Source organism: Benincasa hispida, chromosome 11 (assembly GCF_009727055.1).
Source record: "Benincasa hispida cultivar B227 chromosome 11, ASM972705v1, whole genome shotgun sequence".
In the NCBI taxonomy this organism is placed as follows: Eukaryota; Viridiplantae; Streptophyta; class Magnoliopsida; order Cucurbitales; family Cucurbitaceae; genus Benincasa; species Benincasa hispida.
In genome coordinates this window covers 4456797-4476403 of record NC_052359.1, presented here as the reverse complement: position 1 = coordinate 4476403, position 19607 = coordinate 4456797, and the positions used below count along the sequence as shown (strand labels likewise).

General features: G+C 33.8%; 1 protein-coding gene across 2 annotated transcripts; it reads left to right on the top strand.

The window, feature by feature from the left end:
• Positions 1 to 12068: 12068 nt before the first annotated feature.
• Positions 12069 to 18490, top strand: LOC120090048. 2 transcript variants are annotated; one of them, XR_005485379.1, is made up of 6 exons: positions 12069 to 12444; positions 13609 to 13686; positions 13772 to 13856; positions 14659 to 14747; positions 17735 to 17948; positions 18181 to 18490. XR_005485379.1 is itself a non-coding variant. In XM_039047538.1 (5 exons), exons 1-5 carry the CDS (start codon positions 12118 to 12120, stop codon positions 17870 to 17872), a joined length of 717 nt encoding a protein of 238 aa, XP_038903466.1. In that variant the 5' UTR covers positions 12069 to 12117; the 3' UTR covers positions 17873 to 18137. The 2 variants fall into 2 exon arrangements, 1 of the variants encoding a protein (XP_038903466.1); XM_039047538.1 differs by lacking the exon at positions 18181 to 18490 and having other exon boundaries at positions 17735 to 18137.
• The last annotated feature ends 1117 nt before the right edge of the window (positions 18491 to 19607 follow it).

The window sequence follows — 19607 nt, the reverse complement described above, 5'->3', positions numbered from 1 at the left end:
CATTGATGTAGGTGCTAAAAGCGACAAGTTCAAGGTGGGTTACGTTATTCTTGTGGAGGCAGGTGCATAGTGAGCAAGATTTGGCTATGATTACTTCATATGGGATTGATAGGTGTAATTTCTTTTTAATTATTCATAGAAGGGATGGGGTTGATTGTACAATAGGAAATGTGTTCATATGGGGGTTGATAGTTGTTATACTTTTGAAATTGTTCGTACGGAGTTTACCATAATGTTGGAATTGTTCATTTGGGGGTTTCCATATCCTTTTAACTTAGAAATGCTTCACGAGGTTGTAATATTGACAATGTTAAAGAAGTGAACTTTTGATAAAGATATTGTGGAAATTTGGTTGATATATAAGATTGAAAATACGTGTATTGTTTATTTCATTGATGAATGTATGTCATATATATCAAATATGGTTGTTGGATCAAAATACAGGAGCAATTATAGGTAAAAACATCAACATTATAGATTTTTCTAAAAAAATCACAAGCAGGCATGACATGTTGCGTGTCAAGATTATAGATGTTCTTGACATGTTTAACAGGTTAAGAATTTCCATATTCTTGACATTTCTAACATGTCAAGTAGGATATATCTTGACTTTTTTTTATTGTCAAGTTAAAAAATTTCTTAATGTTTTTCCTTGTCAAGAACACTCATATTCTTGACATTTCAAACATATCAAGTGTCAGTGTTTCTTGACGTTTTTCAAATGTCAAGTGTCACTTTTCTTGACGTTTTTAAAACATCAAGAAAATCGACATTCTTGACACTGGCTTTCTTGACGTTTTTAAAAGGAAATAGCTGTTCTGGAAAAGAAAAGTCATTCTTGACATTTAAAAAACGTCAAGAAACACTGTTTTTATAGTAGTGAAAAAGAAGGTAAATATGATTTATTGGTTCTGGAAACATGTTTGGTGGAAAATGATAATCATACTTGGATATTTGATTCATGAACCACTAACCACGTTTGCACTTCTTTGCAAGAAACTAGTTCTTGGAAATAGCTGGCAGCGGGAGAGATGACTCTACAGGTTGGAACAGGAGAGGTTGTTGGGAGTTTTAAGTTGTTTTTTGAATCAAAGTTTATGTTGTTAGACAATATTTATTATGTTCCTAATTTTAAAAGGAACTTGATTTCAGTTTCATGTTTGTTAAAACACTCTTTTAATGTTTCTTTTATTCGAGATAAAGTGTTTGTCTCGAAAAATGATATTGATATTTATTCTGCAACAGACGAAAGCAACTTATATGTATTAAGGTCGTTATTATCTAAAATGCTCCATAATATTGAAATGTTCAACACTAAACCACTAAAACTAAGAAAAAAAAATTCCTAAAGAAAATGTTCATCTGTAGCATCTAAGACTAGGTCACATTGATCTCAATAGGATTGAGACGTTGGTTAAGAATGGACTTCTAAATGAGTTAGAAGAAAATTCTTTATCTGTTTGTGAATCTTGTCTAGAAGAAAAAATGACAAAACAACCTTTTACTAAAAAAGGTTATAGAGCCATAGAACCCTTGGAGCTTATACACTCAGACTTTTGTGGTCCGAAGAGTGTAAAAGCCAGAGGAGGGTTTGAATGTTTAGTCACTTTTACAGACGATTATTCAAGATATGACCATGTTTACCTAATGCAACATAAGTCTGACACACTTGAAAAGTTTAAGGAGTATAAGGATGAAGTTGAAAATTTATTAGGTAAAAAGATTAAAATACTTCGATCAGATTGAGGTGGAGTACATGGATATTGAATTCCAGAACTATATGATAGAACATGAAATCACATCTCAATTCTCAATCCCTGGTACATCTCAACAAAACGGTGTATCAGAAAGGAGAAATAGAACCCCGTTGGACATGATGAGTTATGCTTCTCTACCTATCTCGTTCTAGGGTTATGCAGTGGAGACTACAACTTACCTTTTAAACCAGGTTCCATCAAAGAGTGTTACTGGAACACCTTTTCAATTATGGAGAGGTCATAAAAGTAGTTTACGACATCTCAGGATTTGGAGATGTCCAGTACATGTACTTGTGGCAAATCCAAAGAAATTGGAACCACGTTCAAGATTATGCCTATTTGTAGGTTATTCTAAAGAAACGAGAGGTGGTATGTTCTTTGATCCAAAAGAAAATAAAGTATTTGTATCGAGAAATGCTACTTTCTTAGAAAAAAAAACCACATTAGAGAACATAAGCCAAGAAGCCGAATCGTATTAAATGAAATTTCTAGAGAAACTACTGAAATTCAACAAGAGTTGTTGAAGAGGCGAGCACTTCAAAAAGAGTTGTTGATGTTGCTTTTGAAAGAAACCAGTGAAGGTTTTGCAGCGAAAGCAAGGATCGTTCCAAATTTTGGTTTTCACAGAATTTCAAATTACATAACGAGACAGAAAGATTATACGTTTAAACGATAATTACAGTATGCTGATTACATAAATTAGGGAAGAAAAAGGCGTATTCTTGAAGAACAACTTCTTCGTGTAATTCCCTCGATCCATATCACGAACCCTTCATTCTCCAACCGAAAACACCACCACAAAAAAGAATCTTCTGTATTTTCCTTAGGGAATGAAAATTCGTAGGAGGTGTAGGCTCTACTACTTTTTGGAAGAGGGAAAGGGATTGAGAGGGGAAGAAGAACTTTTTTCTTCTCTGTGTTATTCTTTTTGAAAAGTTAGAGAGAAAAACACACTCCTGAAAAAATAAAGGAAGAAGACGAATGAATCTCTCCTGCACCCCCTGTACATTTGGTTGGGAGATAATTAAGGGGAGGGAGTTGTAACTCCCTCCCTTTAATTAAATTAAAATTACATGTATATATATATATATATATATTATCTTATTATATATATACACTATATGATATATCAAATATAACACATAACCTATAGTTTTTATATTGTATCAAATACAATATAACCTATAGTTTTATTTTCTCTCAACAGTGCATTTTAATATTAATCATATTTATATTAAATTCAATTATATGAATCTCATCCATATAACTAATATTTGAATCATATTAAAAAAATTAATTCCTCTTAAAATAAATTTTATAATATAATGTATTAAATACATTATATTAATTATATCACATATAATTAAATGCCTCATTTAATTTGAACAGTTCAAATTAATCCAAAACTTAATTCTCAATAAATCCATGTTGAGCTACATAGGGAACCTCATGGACCTGAAGATTAAAGCTCCAATGGTACTTGGATAATTAATTAAACTCTTTAATTAAATTATCCAACATCCATTAACTGTCAGTCACTCTACTAAAGAGCGACAACTACACTCTTGGCACTACAGATATATTTCTGTGTCCATTGGACATAACCAGTCAACAGTGGATGACCCTTTATAAATTACTCGTTAGTACAACTAAGCCAACATTACCGTTTTGCCTCTATAGTTATATCTAACTCCTTAAGTACCATTGATCCCTTTAATAAACAATAAGTCATAGTCCAACTATGACCAAGTCTCTCTCGGACCAGGAGAGGGTGTGGCCATATTGTTCAAGCCCCAGAATTAGTCCTTAAGGGAGCAGTTTATCTACTTATCCCGACATCAGGGAATAAGTGAATTTCATCTTGTGTAGTTGTATTCCTAACTCCCCAATCAAACGAATCCTCAAAATGGTAGGTATGTTGAGTTGACAATCTGGCCACTCTCATCCATACAAATAAAGGACCACCTTCATAGGCAGGAGTTCACAACTCACTCAGGATTCAGATTATGTCACCTATGGTCATCCTGGTGAAATGTAAGTCTCTACTATTAATGGTGTTATATAATAAGACTAATCATTTCGTGGTCCGGTCTTATACAAATTCTTTGTATAAGATACCCCCGCTCACATGTCTCTACATGAATAATCAGGACCAGATCATTTGTAGCACTTTACAACACTTGTAACATCTACAAAGCGGGTTGTATCCATAGTATCACCAGGATAAGGTACCCAGCCTTATCCATCTACTACAAACCGTTTAGGTTATTATTTAAATAAGACCCATCAGTATGAATCTACACACTTATTTAAATTAAATAACATAATCTAGGATCTTAGTTTAATGGATTGAGTGTATGCTAATTATTTTATTCATAACAATTTGTTTATACAATGTTTACAAACTACGAGAATACAAGAGATTTAGGACACCAATCCCAACAATCTCCCACTTATCCTAATGTACAATACAAATAATGTACAAAATACAATAAACTAGGGCATACCCCAGTATATCTCCCACTTACCCTAGACAAAATGTTGCATATCCCATAGACCTAGACTTTCTAGATGGCTCTCGAACACTTTAGTCATGAAAGCCTTTGTATACTAATTAGCAACGTTGTGCTCCGAAGAAATCTTTATAACAATTACGTCACCTCGATACACAATCTCTCGAATCAAGTGATGTTTCTACTCTATATGTTTTCCTCTTCTATGACTCCTAGGTTCCTTAGAATTTGCCACAACACCACTGTTATCACAATAAAGTGTGTGGGCAAAGACATATTTGGAACAACTTCTAAAGCAATAAGAAACTTCTTAAGCCAAATAGCCTCTTTAGCAGCTTCACAAGCAGCTACGTATTCGACTTCCATAGTGGAGTCTGCGTGCATCCTTTCTTGATGCTTTGCCAAACTATAGCTCCTCCATTCAAAGTAAACACTGAGTCTGATGTGGATTTCCGAGAATCCCAATTAGTTTGAAAGTCAGAGTCTGTGTATTCTGTAAGGATCAAATCTTTATCTCCATACACAAGCACATAGTCCCTCATTCTCCAAAAGTATTTGAGGATTGTTTTGATCGTTGTCTAGTGATCTAATCCTGGATTGGATTGATATCTACTAACAATCCTTACTGCATAGCAAATGTCAGGTCTGGTATATAACATTGCATACATAAGGTTACCAACAGCCTATGCATAGGAAATTCGTTTCATTGCCTCAACCTATTGAAGAGTCTTAAGACACTGCTCCTTGGACAATACAATTCCATGTCTAAAAGGTAATAAACCTTTCTTAGAATTGTGCATCGAATATCTAATAAGCATCTTGTTAATATACGATGCCTGAGATAAGGCCAATCTTTTGTTCTTACAATCCCTGATGATCTGAATCCCTAGAACAAACTGCGCCTCTCTCAAATCTTTCATTTGGAATTGGAGGGCCAGTCATTTCTTTACATCAGTCAGAAAACCTACATAATTCTCAATGAGCTGCTGATGATTTTCTTGTAAACACAAAAATTATCAACATTCGGATCAAAGCCATAAGATTTGATCGCAGTATAAAATCTTATGTTCCAAGATCGAAATGCTTGTTTCAGTCTATAAATGGATCAATTAAGCCTACAAACCTTTTGTTTTTTATCTTGTTCAATGAATCCTTCTGGTTGATTCATGTAGATGATCTCTTCAAGATTACCATTAAAAAAGGCAGTCTTAACGTCCATTGGCCATATTTCATAGTCATAACATGTGGCTATGGACAAGAGAATTCTGATAGACTTTAACATGACAACAGGTGAGAAAGTTTTTTCATAGTCCACTCCCTCAACCTGGAACCTTTTGCCACAAGTCTAGCATTAAAGGTCTATACCTCTTTTTCTCTTGTAGATCCATTTATAATCTATAGGTTTTACCCCACCAGGTTGATCTACAAGCTCCCAAACAGAATTAAAGTATATAGACTCCATTTCTTGATTCATGGATTTAATCCATACATCCTTTCAACATCTTCCATTGCTTGTTTATAAAACAGTGTATCCTCAACACTATCATCATCTATGATGTCTTGGACTTCTGTTAAACCTATGTAGCGTACAGGTGGGTTCATAACTCTCCCACTTTGTTGAAGCAATCTCAACTCTTGAGATGGATGTGCATGACTAAACGAACCTACATCAACAACTCTTGTTGATGTATCAACCCCTTTAATAACCATTGTTGAAGTCTCAGTAGATTCATTAGAAATTTCACTTAAAAAATTTTTTCTTCATGGTTTATGATCCCTTATGTGGTCTTCTTCCAAGAAGGTAGCATTCGTAGACATAAACACATTATTCTCATTTGAATCAAAGAAGTATCCACCTCTCGTTTCCTTGGGGTAGCCTATAAATGGGCATACTTTTGAACAAGGTTCCAACTTTTTAGGGTTTTCCGTTAGCACATGGGTTGGACATCCCCAAATTATGAAGTGGCGTAAACTACCTTTACGACCTCTCATAACTTAAAAGGTGTTTCAGAAACAATATCTGAGGGAACATTGTTCAAAATATAAACAACAATCTCTACTGCATATCCTTAAAACGAGTTAGGAAGTTGAGCATAACTCATCATAGACCGAACCATGTCGAACAGGGTTCTGTTTCTCCTTTTTAATACACCATTTTTGTTGAGGTGTACCTAGGCTGAGAGTTGGGACGTAATTCCATGTTCTATCATATAGTTTTGGAATCTTAAGTCCATATACTCTTGCCCACGATCAAATCGTAGTGTTTTTATCTTTTTACCTAACAAGTTTTCAACTTCAGTCTTATACTCCTTGAACTTTTCAAGTGCTTCAGACTTATGTATCATTAGGTATAGATACTCATAACTAGAATAATCATCTATGAAAGAGATTAAATATTCATACCCTTCTCTTGCTCTTATATTCATCGGACCACAAAGGTCTGAATGTATAAGCTCTAAGGTCTCCTTGGCTCTGTAACTTTTTCTAGTAAAAGGTTGTTTTGTCACTTTGCGTTCAAGGCATGGCTTACATACAGGTCAAAAGTTTTCTTCTAAACCATTTAGATGTCCATTTTTCACCAATCTCTCAATCTTATTGATATTAATGTGACCTAACTTTAGATGCCAAAGATGGGCATTTTCTTTAGGAGAAACTCTTGGTCTTTTAACAGTTGTTGTCGTTTTGAGAATTTCAGTATTTAGCACGATTTTTGTAACTAACGACCTTAGTACATATAAGTTATTTTCCATTGAACCAAAGCCCAGCTCCATTCCATTTTTAAAAATAAATACTTTATTTTTAGAGAAGGATAAGGAATACTTTTGCTCATTCAAACAAGAAACTAAAATTAAGTTCCTTTTGATATGAGGTACTACATTTACGCCATCAAATAATATATATCATTTCTTGTCCAAAAATAACTTAACCTTGCCTACAACAACAACTGAAATGACCTCACCAGTACCGACTCTGAGAGTCATCTCTCCAGCTACCAATTGTCTCTAGGAATTAAATCTTTGATGAGAAGAACATACGTGATTAGTAGCTCTTGAATCAACTATCCTGACAGAATCATCATTCTCTACTATGCACGTCTCCAAGACAAATAAATCAAATTTATTTTTTTGGAGTTCTTCCTCTTCTGGACAATCCTCCATAACTTATATCATAAACTCTAAGTTGCATCTTAGAGGACAATCCTCGTTGATTAACTTCACTAGATTTAGCAACAATTTCTTTCTCTATTTGTCCCTTGACATTCAATATGGACTGAAGTTTATTTAGGGAGCTGACATTACTGGTTTTATTGTCATCAACCCCCGTTTTGCTTGAATTGTGAGAAATTTCGCTTAAACGATTCTTGCATTAATTGCATGATCTAATGTGTAGTGACCATGCTCTCAAATCTTTTGGCTAATGCATCAAGTATATTTGCCAAAATGTGAACTCTGGCTTTAGAATTAGCATTTGTCCACATTTCGTATGCATCACGAACATTTTCTGTTGCATCAGGGGTTAGAACTCGAGGACAATCCTCAGTCATGACAATGTTGAGGTCGTTAACCATGAAAAAATTTTTAACTGAATCTTTCCACGTCATATAATTAAAACGGTCAAATTATTAAAGGCAACTAACGAAAAATTACAATTTGACATTTTTGTAGATGTTACAATTGTTGTAAAGTGCTACAAATGATTTGATTTGTATGGTGAGAGTGGCCAGATCGTCGACTCAATAAGCCTACCATTTCGGGGATTTGTCTGATTGAAAAACTGGGAACACAACTACATAAGACAAAATTCACTCATTCTCCAATGTCGGGGTAAATAGATAAATTGCTCCCTTAATGGCTGATTTTGGGGCTTGGACAATGTGGCACCATACCCTCTCCTAGCTCGAGAAGGTTTTGGTCATAGTTGAACTATGATTTATTATTCATTAGAGGGATCAGTGGTACTTAAGGAGTTAGATGTAACTACAGGGAAAAAATTTAATTTTGAACAAACTGTACTTATAAGCAATTTGTGAAGGGTCATCACACTGTTGACTGGTTATATCCAAAGCGGATCGTATCCGTAATGTCACCAGAATCAGTGGTACTTAAGGAGACAGATGTAATTATAAGGGCATAACGGTTATTGACCCAACTGTACTTACGAGCGATCTGTGAATGGTTGTTGCACTGCTGATTGGTTAAGATGGACACACAATAAATCTGTAGTAATGAGAGTTCAGCTGTCGCTTTAGTGGATTGCCTGGCGGTTAACGGATGGTGGATCCCGTGACTAAAGAGTTTAGTCAGTTATTCACATACTGTTGGAGCTTCGAGCTACAGGTTCATAAGGTCCCTTTGGTAGCTCAATGGATTCAGTTGAGGATCGGTTCTTGGTGTTGATTTGAAATGTTCAAATTGACAAGAGGTATTTTAATTATATATGATATAATCGGTATGATGTGCGAGATACATCTAGTGGAGGATTGATGTAAATGAGATTTACATTAAGTACCATGGAATAGAAAAAGAACTATGGTTTATATGTTTCATGAGATGAAATATTAAAACTATAGGTTATAAATATAGTATGATAAGTTGGTTATTATTTATATTTATAATAATATTAGTTATTGGATAATTAATTCTTTTTCTTTAATAATCAGTTGAGTGGGTGGTTATTGGATTTTCATGGTTACCGTGAGATAAAAGGAAAATGGTTTTCCTAATTTTAGTAAGATATACAAACTCTTGAAAAGTTTTTCATAAAAAGTTTTTGAGATTTCTTTCGGCAAAATAAACTCACGGAGTTGTTAAGTAAATATTTACTAAACGATAGCTTGGGTGATCTAAACGATCGTGCAATGATAGCTAAACGATCGTACAGTATTTATCAAACGATCGAATAGCTTTTGCTAGACGATCGCTTGTCCAAAGTAAACGATCGTGTAGTGTCTGTAGGTGACAGACCGAGCTAAACGATGAGCTAAATGATCGCATAGCTTTAGTTAAACGATTGACATTGACCTTACGATAGGTCTTTGCCATCTCCCACTTGCCCAGTCCGTGTACACGATTGGTGTTTCCTTCGTCTGCCTCATTCCAAGTCTGAACAGAGCCCACCCTCTGGATTCTCACACCGAGAATACCAAGGTAGCCTTGTTGGTGGTGTCATACTCAACTTGACACCGTTGAGGTGCTTTGGAGGCCGTTCGTGCTGTTGCGGAGGAGTTCGTGGCCGAAGCGATCGTTGAGGAAGAGCGTAAAGTGTTCGTGCTGTGTTGCGGTCGTGTAGATCGAGCGTTCGAGGTTGTTGTTGTTCGAGTGATCGTGCCCAAAGGAGCGTGGAGACGCATCTTCAAATGTTCGTAGAGTATTGCTCTTTGTTCATTTGAGTTTTCATGCTGTAATTTCTATATTAATTGCATAACCGCTTGTTTGGAAGTAGATTGTATATGTAATGTTCATTCATGATTATGATTTGGAATAATCTTATTTCCGCTGCTCATGGAAATATCGAGTCCGATTTCCTTCAGAGTGACCGACAGTTAATGGATGTTGAGTAATTTAATTAAAGAAGTTTAATTAATTATTCAAGTACCATTAAAGCTTCGATCTAAAGGTCCATATAGTTCCCTCTATAGCTCAACTGGGATTATTGAGAATTAATTTTGAATTAATTTGAATCCTTCAAATTAATGAAGGGAGTTAATTATATATGATATAATTAATACAATGTATTTGATACATTATAATATAAGTTTATTTGAGAGGAAATATATATTTGAATATGATTCAAATATTAATTATGTGAATTTGATTCATATAATTAAATTTAATATAAAATTGATTTATTTACATACCGTATATTATTGAGAGAATTTAAAATATAGATTATATTGTATTTGACAATATGAAAACTATGTGTTATATTTGATATAACATATAGTTATATATATATATATATTGTTGAGATCGGTGTTCTAATTCTCCCGGAGTCTCGTAGTTTGTAAATACTGTACACATTGTTATGAATAAAAATAAGAGTTATTTTATTTTGCATTTACTCATCCAATAAACAAAGCTCCATGGTTATTGTATGAAAACTTAAGCATGTATATGAGACATACAAGTGGATTATGCCTTAAGTGATAATCTAAAAGGTCTGTAGTATAAGGATTAAGAAGGGATACCTGATCTTGGTGAGACTACAGATACGACCCGCTTTGTAGAGGTTTATAAGTATTGTGAACTGCTACAGACGGTTGATCCTGACCATTCATGTGGAGACATGCGAGTGGGGTGTCCTACACAAAGAGTTTGTATAAGACTGGACCACGAGATGATTCGTCTCTTTATATAATGCCGTTGATAGTTGAGACTTACATCTCACCTAAACGACCATAGGTGATATGACCTTAATCCTGAGTGTTTTGGAAATTCCTGCCTCTGAGGGCGGTCCTTTGATTAGTATGGGTGAGGACCAGATTGCCAACTCAACAAACCTAGGGGATTTGTTTGATTTGGGAGCTGGGAACTCAGCTACACAAGATGGAATTCACTCCTTCCCCGAAGTAGGGGTAGGTAGATAGATTGCTCCCTTAAGGGTTGATTCCGGGTCTTGAACATAGTGGCATTTTTTACATGAAGTGTAAAGTTCAGAGACATTTTTTTTTTTTATAATTTAACCTTATATAGATATCCTCACTTTTTTCATATAAGTACTCTCATATTTCTCTTAATTTTTCAATTTTAGCTTACACCAATGTTCTCAACAACCACAATACAAACAAAAATTTTAAGTTAAAACATAAAATACCAAAAAATTTCACAAAATTCCAAAATAAAAAATTTCCTCTTGAAACATACCAAAATGATAAATAGTCAAATAAAAAAAGAATTTGACTATTTATCGTACATATAGGTACTCATATTAATCTTCCAATTCTTAGCTTACACCAATTTTCTCAAACAACCAAAACATACCAAAATGTTGTGATGCTGAAGACCCCCTCACGAAACGCCTTGGAGAGCAAATTGGAAGGAGTGCCTCTTCGTGCATGCATATTAAATGGAGAGTAATGCGGTGTCGCAGGACATGACTGGAACGCTTGCCTAGCAGACTATCTCTATGAATAGTGCGGGACATAAGTGTCGTAGCACTTGCGTAACGTCGTGCCTCCCCTTGCTCGATTTTACCGTCTTGCCTCCCGTTGCTTGCTAATTGCTCCATTTAAGCTGGAATTGCATTTGAAACATCCCAACGACTTTTTTTGCTCAATAACCTATCTAAGAACTAAAATAAATATTAAATTCCTTAGAACCAACTTGATTTAGGTTGATACTTTTTTTTATTTGATTATTTATCGTTTTGGTATATTTATTTTAAAATTCTATATATATATAATTTATTTTAAAATTGATTCTTTTCGAATTTAAAAAACTTCAAACAAATTGATTAGTAAGAGGATTTTTTAATATATTTTTTTTAATAATTTTTAAGTCATTTTTGTCACGAGGAATTAATGGTTTTTGTTCAAATATTAACGGTGGAAGTATTTTTGAACTTTTATTAAGCTAAAGGTATTTTTGAAATAAAACTTTAACGGTTTCTATGACAAAGGTATTTTTTGAATTTTTTTTTAAATTTAAGGATATTTTTGAAAATTTTGAAAGTTAAGAGTCATTTTTTATACAAACTTTATGGACATGTTTTTTATAATTTAACCAAAATTTATTAGAATGAAAATTTTATTTTACAAAATTTGTTAGACACGAATATGAATATGAAAATTTAGAGGACCAAACTTGCAATTAAAAAAAAAAAAAGAGAGCATTCAGCCGAATGAGCGAATGGGGACTGAGAGTGAAGCAATGGCAGAGCAAAACTACATGGAAGCACTAGCGAAGCTCGAACACCGGCAGACCCTAATCCTCCATCGAATTTCAAAGCTTGAGCTCGCATACCTTCCAAATCTCGACTCTGCAACTTCCTCTGTTCCCTCTGATGGTGAAGATGGCGACACCGTGGCTCGACTCTCTGCCATTCTCAGAACCAATTCTGTCAACGACTTCTCCTTCAAGAGAGTGCCTTCCGATTACTACGATTGGCCTCTCGAAGCGCGACGGGATGTTCTTGATGCCGCCTCCGTCGACCATCTCTGCAAGAGCATCGTTCTGGTGCGTTTTGGAATCGGATTCCTTTTTTTTTTTTCCCTCCTTTTTATTGACGATTTCGAGTGCGTATGTTGACTGCATTTAACCCTTTTCATATTCTATTTTCTCTATTTGGATTTGAAGTGGTGCGTACTGCGTAGAATATTTAGTGGAAATGCTTTCGATCGAATTACCATTGTTGTTGAAATGTTTCTCTTACTGAATTGTAGCTCTGTTGGAGAGGGATATGCATTTTCCTGCTAGTTATAAATGTATTGAACCAAGCATTTTTGTAGTGCTTTATTTAAGTCCTTAGTCGAGGGGTTTTCTTTTTTTTACTTTTTATTTGGTTAGCCAATGATAAATCATTAATTTGTGAGTATATATGCTCCCAAAAATTTCTTAAGACATTTCATGCTAGATTGCTTGAGACTATCCCTTTGGTAGAAAGTTCAGGATTTTGTGGCAATACCATCACGGGACCTTTGTTGGAAAGTTTTGGCGTCAACAAGTAGGAGAATTTTAGATGGGATTGAACTAGATTTGTATGATTTTCTCGGAGCTTGTGTATATTGTAGTTTCTAGTTCAGACACTCTAAGATTTTTAGAACTTTTCTTTATCAGTGCTAATTTGAGAGTGAGTTCCCGAAAATTTTCTATTTCTCCATGTGTAAATGAATTGTTTTGGGCAAGTTCCATATAGAAAAACAAATGAAATCTTATAATATATAACTATTTTCACCTTCCAAATAGTTCTTGGCGTAGAAGTCTTATGATTTTACTTCTAATAAATTAAATTTGCCCAACAGAATTAGAAAGAGATAGGACATGGAGGAAAAAGCCTTTTCATTTTTTTTTATTACTTTTGCAAATGTGCTGTTGATAATCAATAAAAGTTTAGTTAAAATGGAAATACTACTACTGATTTGTCGACAATTTTTAGATGTATTATGTCAGTTTTAAGATAGACAAAATTCATTGTCAAATACTGATGACTTGTGTCAGCCATTTATAATTTAAATTTTGGTTTACAAGAACTCAGCATTTATTGTGTACTACTGTAAAATATATTATATATCAATTCATATCTAGGACTAGGAATTCGATCAGGATCTCTTGTTCTTAGGCCAGTTTCTGTGGATGCTCAAAATTGACTGGCACTGGGTTACTTTTGTTTTTTCTGTTCAGGTAAATACTCAAGCCCCATCCCATGTTGTTGATTGCAGTGATCGCAACAATTCAAAATACTATATTGTTGTTGTTCAGGTATGACTTCATCTCTCATTTTCTGTAAAACAGTCTGGTTTAATAATCTGTATTCTCTTTTAAAATATCACATTTCTGAATGCAGTATACTGCCAAATTTAATGCTGAAACTGTTAAAAGCTTCCTGTATTCACTCAACGATGGCAAGATAGCAAAAAAGAAATTCAACTGTAAGTTTTCTAATATCTCGTTGAAGATTCCTAAATGATTTTAAATGCGTTACTGCAAGGTATCCCCTAGCAATATAGTATTATAAGAGACATATACAAAGTCCATGTTCTTACAATCCTTCTCCACCTATTAGAGAGGGTGGTAATCTCACCTTCACAAGGACGCAGACATCTTATTCCCAAAATATAAACATTCAGCACAAAGACTTCTGACACACTAAATTCCCTAAATACAAAACACATTGTACACCTTCCCTCACATGTGCTACATTCAGGAGGTGAATTCCCATTTGTACCCCTTCTAATGTGCGTATTGACTTTTAGAATCCTATTAGTGATAGACTCCATTGCTAATAGACTCCTTTAATTGATATGGATCTAAATTTTGCTACATCTGCAAATTATTTTGCATTGTATTATATCTATTAATATTTTGGATCTGATTGTTATATTTTCAACTGCTTTATCTAGTTAAGTGAGAAGGAGATTATGCAATTTAAGCATCATTAGTTTGTTCATATTTTGATTTAGATAGATGAAAGAACAAGGGGAAATGACGCAAAACCATGTCCAAACCAACCAAAAACGGCTACTGAAAATGAGAATAAAATTATTGAAATATCATTGCCGTTGTTGGCAGTAACAAAAAAAGAAAATGAGAAAAATGGGAAAATCACTAAACAATCCATATTAGAAACACAAAGGGGATGCACTGATGTTTCAAATGCCACAATAGCTATAAATGATTTTGTTTCCTTTTTCCTAATTAACAGAAACAGCTGTCATGGTTTCTATTTTACAGTGAGACTTGCTCCAGAGGAAACCTCTGCGAAACTAACTGGATATGAGCATAATGGAGTGACGTGCATTGGCATGAGAACGGATATTCCAGTAAGGACCTCAATGTTTGACTTTGACTTAATTTATCAAAATTATTCTGGCTCGATCAACCCATTTGGCCATATTTAAATGTTTAATCTATTTTTCTTACATATGCGCTTTAAAAATCCTGTAATCTCTCAAATATGTCACTCAATTTTCAAAGGAGTGCATGGTTTTTTTAATTTGCAAAAGTGATGATGGCTAATTTTTGTTGTACGGTTCTTCTTGTCTACTCTTGTTGGAAGCAAGGCTAACTCGATTATAAATTCTACCATACCTTTTGTGTTGCATAGTTTCATCGTTAAACTCTGTAACAAAGTGGGAATAAATCTACCTTTCATCAGGAGATTGTTATAACTAACTGGGATAAGTTATAAAATCTAAAGAATGGGAATAGGAGAATGATTAAAGTGTCATCACTAAGAGGAGAGGAGACCTGACTTGGATAATATTCAATAATAGAAAATAAAAGAAAATAACGGATGGACTTTGGGCCAACCAAGAGATGCAGGTTCAAACTCCCAGGATAAACTGTTTTCATTTTTTTGGTAATAGGAATAGCCAAACAAAGTGGGAGATTATTGCTGGAAATATTCTTTTTGACCATGACTTGGTTTATGAAACATCTTCAAGGGCAGAGATGCTATCTCTACTGAGACTAGAGTTCAGCTTCCTCATTTTTGGGCATTATCAACTCATTGCTTTCTTGCTTCAAGCTTGATTTTCTAAAAAGGTTTAATACTTAATGGTTAGGGGCTATAAAGTAATAAGTAAGGTAGTTTTGTTAAGAATTATTAGAGAGTAGATGCTATTTTTCATAAATAGAAAGGTCGGGTTTTGAGAGAGGTAGGCTTCGTGTAATTGTGTTGAGTGTGCTTAAGAGGGGAGTGTCCAAATACTTCGAATAACTTGTTTTTGGTATCTATTGAGTGACCATTTATTGCTCTTCTGCCTTTCCCTTTCTAGAAATGGAATTTGGAATCTTGATGAAACCTTGAAATTTATGGTGCGCAGGAGATCAATAAACATGAAGAAATTGCAATAAAAAGTGAAAATGAATCAGTAATGGGTAAATATTTCTATCGTGTTGATGTGTCTCCTGGATATCAACGGGTTCTTAATCTTCTAAGTTCATTTTTTTTCTTGATGGATATTCACATAGTATATGTATAGCATGAGACTATTTTTTATGAATCTGTTCTGCAAGACAAAGGAGCATTGAGGAGAATCAAGAGATCATTGGATTTGGAACATGTCTGTCCGTGCTGATGTAGAAGCTAAGATGAGACGATTCTTATTCAAGCTGAGAAATATACTAATAAATTACTTGGAATCCAATATGATTATTGGAATGGTTATTGACTAGTCAAGAACTTGGCATGCTTTTTGTGACTGTAGTGGGTGTTGCTTTAAATGGGATAAAAGTTGGTACTAGTCATTTTACCCACATCTCGAGGCCAAGTTTTGTTTTGGGGGCAGCATAGTGATGGGTAATTATTGGAGGAATATTTTCGGTCACTAGTTAGTTTGTTCGAGTGTGAGGTAAGTTTATCAGAGGCAATCGGATTATTACGAATAGAGAAGGCTTTGTCATTTTAGGGTAGGCAAATTTTGGAAATAGTTTTGAAAGACGACAGGTTTCTCAAATGCTTAGCAAGAGCCTTTGTATTTTCTCAAATGCTTAGCAAGAGCCTTTGTGTTTTCCTTCGACATCGTGTTATACATTACTTTTTCTGAAAACAAGCAACGAATTTCTGTTTCTTGTCCGTTGGCCTAATTTCATTCATATGATGGAAAGATAGAGATACAACGTAGAACTTAAATGGTCTTATAGAATTTTCATATGGGCTCCCTCAATTGGAATCAATAATATCAGCATTGTAGTTAAAAATACAACTAGGTGAAGCACTTCAAGAATATGCATGATGCTTCTTGTTAGATATTATTTTACAAGATGTATTACAACTACAGCTAGCATAGCATTTCAGCCCCTATGGTCTTGATTTCAATCTCAAGTTTAGGAATCCAAAGCGGGCACCTCATCAAAAGACACAAAAGGTCTCACAGCTTGGAGAATCAGTATTAAATGATTGATTATTCCAAAAGATCACCTCTCATTACTTTATGGCTATTACAGAAATCATGAAAAAGTATGGAACTGGAATTGTTGTTTAGCCAATACAAGTAAACTGGCATGGAATCCCGGTAGGTCTTTTTCACATTCCGCTGTCAGCATATATTACAAACTAGGTACAAATCTACCTCTTTCCAGGTAAGGCTTTATACACAACTAACTAGGATAGGAAACAAACTTAAAAAGAGCAGATATCAGACGATGAAAAAAAATCTAATTTAGCTGGGCGATATTATCATTGATTATGGGTAAGAAGCAAATAGTTAATAAATCAAATACTCAACATATATAGGTTCTGATGTCCAATTTTCCTGGAAATGGAATTCCCCGTTAACACTGTTATTGTTACAATGATAGATATTTTAACTTATTCTGATCTGGGAGAAATGGGTATTTCCCTATGTTTAATATCCCTAGATCTTACTTGATTCTTAGCCATCTGATTTTTGCCCAGCCTCCAGCTACCGTGTTGGACCGGTGTTTCAATTTCCGTGTCTGTCAACATTTCTGTTGGACAGTATGTTGTGGTCCACTATAGCTTTTGCATAGACCAATGATTCTCTGCCAGTCTGCCATAACTGAAATATGTCTCGATTGAAAGTTTGAACTAAAAGCTGGTTCGTTATGGTTCTGATATTTTCCTAAGCATTAAGCAGATAATCTAACACTAGGTGGGTAGATTTATGAGATTATGATCTACTACTATAGTATATGGGGCATTATTAACTAAAAGCCATGGAAGATCAATCTACAAATATAAATAGAAAAATGTACTATTTCTGATACATCATTGACTATATTTATATGTAAACTTTCTATCTCGTCGATCGTGCTTTAATCTATTAGTTACATTCTCTTTCAGGTGATTTTGGATGAAGCAATTGTGAAACTAAATCCTGATTATTTTTGGTTGGGCGGGGGGGAAATCGACCTGAAGTTGGGGATCAGAACATCCGAATTCATAAACTTTGTCAAACCCTTCATTATCAAGTGTAGTTAGAAGGATCCGTTTTCAGCTGGTTCGCACCACCCAAGCTTAACAACAAATCAACACGACCAATACTACAAGAATCCAGGTTTTCAGTATTTGGTGCTATTTAAATTCTTTCTACTTCTGAGTATCAATTGTTTTTTGTATGTTCCAAATGAGGACGAAACCAAAAACAGAATTGACGAGTTCTTAGAATGGCTGAAATTGTTACAATCTAACCATTAAATGGACATTAATGATTTTGATTAATGGACCACTTTTAATTTTGAGCTGATTATGATATGTGAGTGATAAAAGTTAGTAGCAAACATTTGCAGAATTTGTTGTTCAAAATGGAACAACTGTGGAATTCATGTACGTAGAATCAAGAACAAGCAGTGGCCATATCAAAGCAAATTTGCCGGTAGCTTTTTGTGTACATTTATGAGGGCTGCTCCTTAACATGGCTGCTTCTTGGCAAATTACTAAGGTTTGGTTTGGTTTTCTCAACCATTTGAAAGTGAAATTTTATTTTGAATCAATTATGATTCCGAGGTATAGGATTTGGATATTCAGATCCAATCCTTTTTGTATTGAATTTATATAAAATAAGGAAGAATTAGACCATTTGCTTACTTCTTTTCTCTTGATTAGCAAAATGCGACTCTTATTGAAACTGTGTGGAAAGTGAACGTTGAAACTTTTTCTTGAGGATTGGTTTCTATATGTTTCTGAATAATCCGAGTTGTTTGATTTTAAGATTTGGGAATTGAGTTTGCTAATATTTATTATGGAAAAAATTTTATTTCTTAGTTGGGATTACAAATTAAGTAATAAAAATTAGTGAGCTCATTGAGTCTTTATGATTTGAGTTTGATTTCGGTTTAGTATCAGTTTAGATTGCACATAATACTTCATGACTATAAATATTAAATATTTAAATTTTAAATGTATGTAGTAATTAATGTCTGTGTATTTATATATGTGGGATAATTAATAAATATCTGTCTTTGATTTTAGGAAAAGTTTTTAGTACTTTCCTACTACTCTTATTCATTATTTGACACATCACTAAATGATTTATTAAATTATTATTCATTTATTTTGTGGATCCTAAATAATTTTTAAATGTTATTTTTGTGGCAAGTAATGAATGGAGTTAGTAGTACTAGAAATTTGATTAAACATACTCTTATTGTTGATATATAAACATAAATCATTAATACTTTATTGAAAAAAATACCCATATTATTAATATATGAATAGAAACTCATAATACTTCGAGCAAAAATATTTCTAAACTTTTCAAAAGTTACAAAACTATCTTTTATCTTAAAAAAGAAAAGTTAAAAATGCTCTTATCATTTATCCACATTCTATCACTTTCATATTCTATTTCCTCTTTGTCCTCTACTTCAATCTATGAGGATATTATTCTATTTTCTCTATTTTTTCATTCTTACTCTCTTCTTGTTAATTATTTGATTTTTGTTTGTCGTTAAAAAAAATCTTGCTTAAATTAAGATACATACATACATATATAAATATATGTGTGTGTGTATATATATATACACAAAAGAAAATAATGGAAGCACCAAAGGAACCTTAGGACTTAAATTTTTTTAAAAAGGTGGTATGTTAATAGTTGAGGGTGCATTAATAGCTAAATATATCATTTTTGTATTTGGCTATTTATCGTTTTAGTAAGTTGAAAAATATTGATTTTGGAATTTTGTGACATTTTGTGGGATTTCATGTTTTAACT